This window comes from Bison bison, unplaced genomic scaffold (assembly GCF_000754665.1).
Source record: "Bison bison bison isolate TAMUID 2011002044 unplaced genomic scaffold, Bison_UMD1.0 scf7180017864503, whole genome shotgun sequence".
Lineage (NCBI taxonomy): Eukaryota > Metazoa > Chordata > Mammalia > Artiodactyla > Bovidae > Bison > Bison bison.
Window position 1 is genome coordinate 3229254 of NW_011495061.1, and position 3193 is coordinate 3232446.

The 3193-nt window shown below is 54.8% G+C and overlaps 1 protein-coding gene across 1 annotated transcript in view; it reads left to right on the forward strand.

The window, feature by feature from the left end:
• The window catches only part of PAXIP1 (PAX interacting (with transcription-activation domain) protein 1), a 50966-nt gene that overhangs the window by 31758 nt on the left and 16015 nt on the right, over positions 1-3193 (forward strand). Inside the window, exons 11-13 of the mRNA XM_010829359.1 lie at positions 19-172; positions 1510-1663; positions 1920-2031. Of these exons, the coding sequence (XP_010827661.1) occupies positions 19-172; positions 1510-1663; positions 1920-2031 (420 nt within the window). The remainder of the gene's footprint in view (positions 1-18; positions 173-1509; positions 1664-1919; positions 2032-3193) is intronic.

Below are 3193 nucleotides of genomic sequence, written 5' to 3' on the forward strand. Positions count from 1 at the left end.
CTCTTCCGATCTGGGTAGTGTGGGGGGGACACGGGGTCAGGGACTTGGGGGGCAAGTGTCCTGACATGGATGCGAGGTTCCGGACACGTGCTGGAGCTGGTTAGGAGCCAGGGTGAGGGGGCACCCTACCCTGGGGTGTTGGCAGAGTGCGCGCGGTGGGGTCTGGCCCCCGGTGAGGGCTGGGCGCTGGGGCTGGCACCCACAGCCCACAGGGGAAGCCGGAGGGGCAGAGCTGGCGCGTTCGGATAGGCGATTTGGGGAGAGTGGTGGCCTCGGAGGGGAAGGCGGAGGGCAAGGTCGCGCACCGCAGCTGGCGGGCCACGGTCTGCTGAGGCGTCTGGTGTGCTCCAGAGGACCTGCACATTGTGTGCTGGCCCCGGTTGTGAGTGGCGAGTGGCGGGGGGGGGGAGAGGGGGGGGCAGAGAACGGCAGGTGGTGCCGCCGAGACCCAGGGAGAAGCTGGAGCTTGGGAAAGAGCAGGCACCCCTGTGGGCCCCGTGTCAGCACCCAGCCGTGCAGGGGCCGCGGGGAGGGTGGGGTGCGGATGCAGGGCCAGAGGCAGAGAAGGGGAGGAAGTCAGAAATCGGGGTGGGGGAGGCTGGGGAAGCCTCCGGGGGACCTGCCCTGCGGGCCGGCAGACGCCTCCCTGGGCTGGTCCTTTGGGCTGTCTGAGAGGTGGGGGGAGGGATGCCAGCCTCCTTCTCCTCAGCCGTGGAGACAGGACAGGTGTGCCTGGTGCCCCCTCGCCAGCAGCGCAGAGGGCCCTGCTCGTCGGTGATGGCGTTGCCAGTGTCTTTCAAGGGCAGTGGAGCTTGACTTAAATCCCAAGTTCCCTGTACCTTGGAATCTGTATCCTTGGACCTGGAAATGTGCAGTTCGTGGCGGGGCACACGTCTGCCTTCCCGCCAGTCGTCCTGCAGGTGCGACCTCCAAGGAAGACAGTCTTGCTCCGCCCTCGGTGTGGGTGGGGTAGGGATCCGTCCTCACCAGGGCAGGGTTGTAATACTGACCGGAAACCTTTGGAGGAGACCTTCGCGGAGCTCTTTAGCAGTGTCGGAACATTGGGACATTTCACTGCTAGGTGTGGAGAAAAGGAATCTTTGAAAGTTAGAAGATTTAGTTTAAAATTAGATCAGGAGGTTGGGGAAAGACAGCAGCCATCAGAGTCCTGCTGAAATTGGACGTTTCTGGCGGTTAGGAGCTGTGCGTGTGTATGTCAAATGTGGCGTTCAGCGTCAGGAACTTAAATAAGGACTGTGACAGCACAGAGCGACGTCCAGACTTGGCGTGCCCTGAAAACTGTAGTTTGCAGTGTGGCACGCCACATGCTCGCTCAGGTGGACTCAGGCGGGTTTCCAGCCAGACGCAGATTGGAAAGCTGGACACAGCATCTGGTGGCCGGGGAGGGCGCTCCCGGGCGTCTCGGTGGCTGGCGGGCAGGTGCGGGCCCTGTGGGCGGCGCCCACCTCAGGCCGGCTGGGCCCTCGCCTGCCTCTCCGCCTGCCCCAGGCGCGCCGGCCCCTTCAGATGCCACCCTCGGGAGCCCCTCGGGAGCCCTGTTGCTCACGGCAGACAGGCAGGCTGTTGGGTTCGCGGGGGCTGCTGCTGCTGAGGGGAAGCAGTGCATGCACACAGGCTACATTCTGACGGTGGTGGTGGTGGTGTAGTCAGTAAGTCGTGTCCGACTCTCGCGACCCCATGAACAGAAGAGCCTGGCAGGCTGCAGTCCATGGGATTCTCCAGGCAAGAATACCATAGTGGGTAGCCTATATGCCTTCTCCAGGGGATCTTCCTGACCCAGGAACCGAACCAGGGTCTCCTGCGTTACTAACTGAGCTAGCTACAAGGGACGCCCATTCTAATGGTCCCCAGGGCTGTAAAGTGGTAATAACCTCCCTGAAGCCCCCCCTGCCCCCCAGGTACGGGACCAGCGTGTGTCCTCTGTGTGGGCTCCTGGTCCCCTCCCACTCCCGCCTGCTTCTCTGCAGGGTCAGCGTCCCAAGTGCTGTTCTCTGCTCGGCTGGGTCTGTGGTGGGTTTCATTTCTGCCCCACTTGACTGGGTATTTTTTAATACTTGCGTAGAGAAAAGAGTTATCCTGTTACTTAAAAATGTATTTAAATCTGCTTTTTCTGCTCAACTGCGAAGTTTTCAGAGTGCCCGGAGATTCTCCTCTTACCTGTAGGGTGATTCTTAAGACAGATGTACTCAAACTCTTGAGTTTAACTTATTTCAGTTTTAATTTGTTTCATCACTGAATCCAAGGCCTGTTACTCTTGCAAATTATATAATGTTTATGTTTTGGAGTCTGTTTAAGTGAAAGATGTATGTTAAAAACATATTTGAGATTTTTTTTATAACTTTGGTTTATGTTAAAGTTGAATTTCCAGAGTTTTATTTAAATGACAGGGATACAAAAATGGGGATTGGTTGTATTGGTTGACTTTTCAGTTCAGTTCTGTCGCTCAGTCGTGTCCGACTCTTTGCGACCCCATGGTCTACAGCACGCCAGGCTTCCCTGTCCATCACCCACTCCCGAAGCTAGCTCAAACTCATGTCCACTGAGTTAGTAATGGTATCTAACCATCTTATCCTCTGTTGTCCCCTTCTCCTTTTGCGCTCATTCTTTCCCAGCATCAGGGTGTTTCCCAATGAGTCAGTTCTTCAATCAGATGGCCAAAGTACTGGAGCTTCAGCATCAGTCCTTCCAATGAATATTCAGTACCGATTTCCTTTAGGATGGACTGGTTGGATCGCCTTGCAGTCCAAGAGTCTTCTCCAACACCACAGTTCAAAAGCAACAGTTTTTTGGCCCTCACCTTTCTTTATAGTCCAACTTTCACAAACATACATGACTACTGGAAAAACCATAGCTTTAACTATACGGGCCTTTGTCAGTAAAGTAGTTTCTCTGCTTTTTAATACACTGTCTAGGCTTTTTGTAGCTTTTCTTCCAAGGAGCAAGCGTCTTTTAATTTCCTGGCTCCAGTCACCATCTGCAATGATTTTGGAGCCCAAAAAAGTAGTCTGTCAATGTTTCCACTCTTTCCCCATCTATTTGCCATGAAGTGAAGGGACTGGATGCCATGATCTTTGTTTTCTGAATGTTGAGCTTTAAGCCAACTTTTTCACTCTCTTTCACTTTCATCAAGAGGCCTTTTAGTTCCTCTTCACTTTCTGCCTTAAGGGTGGTA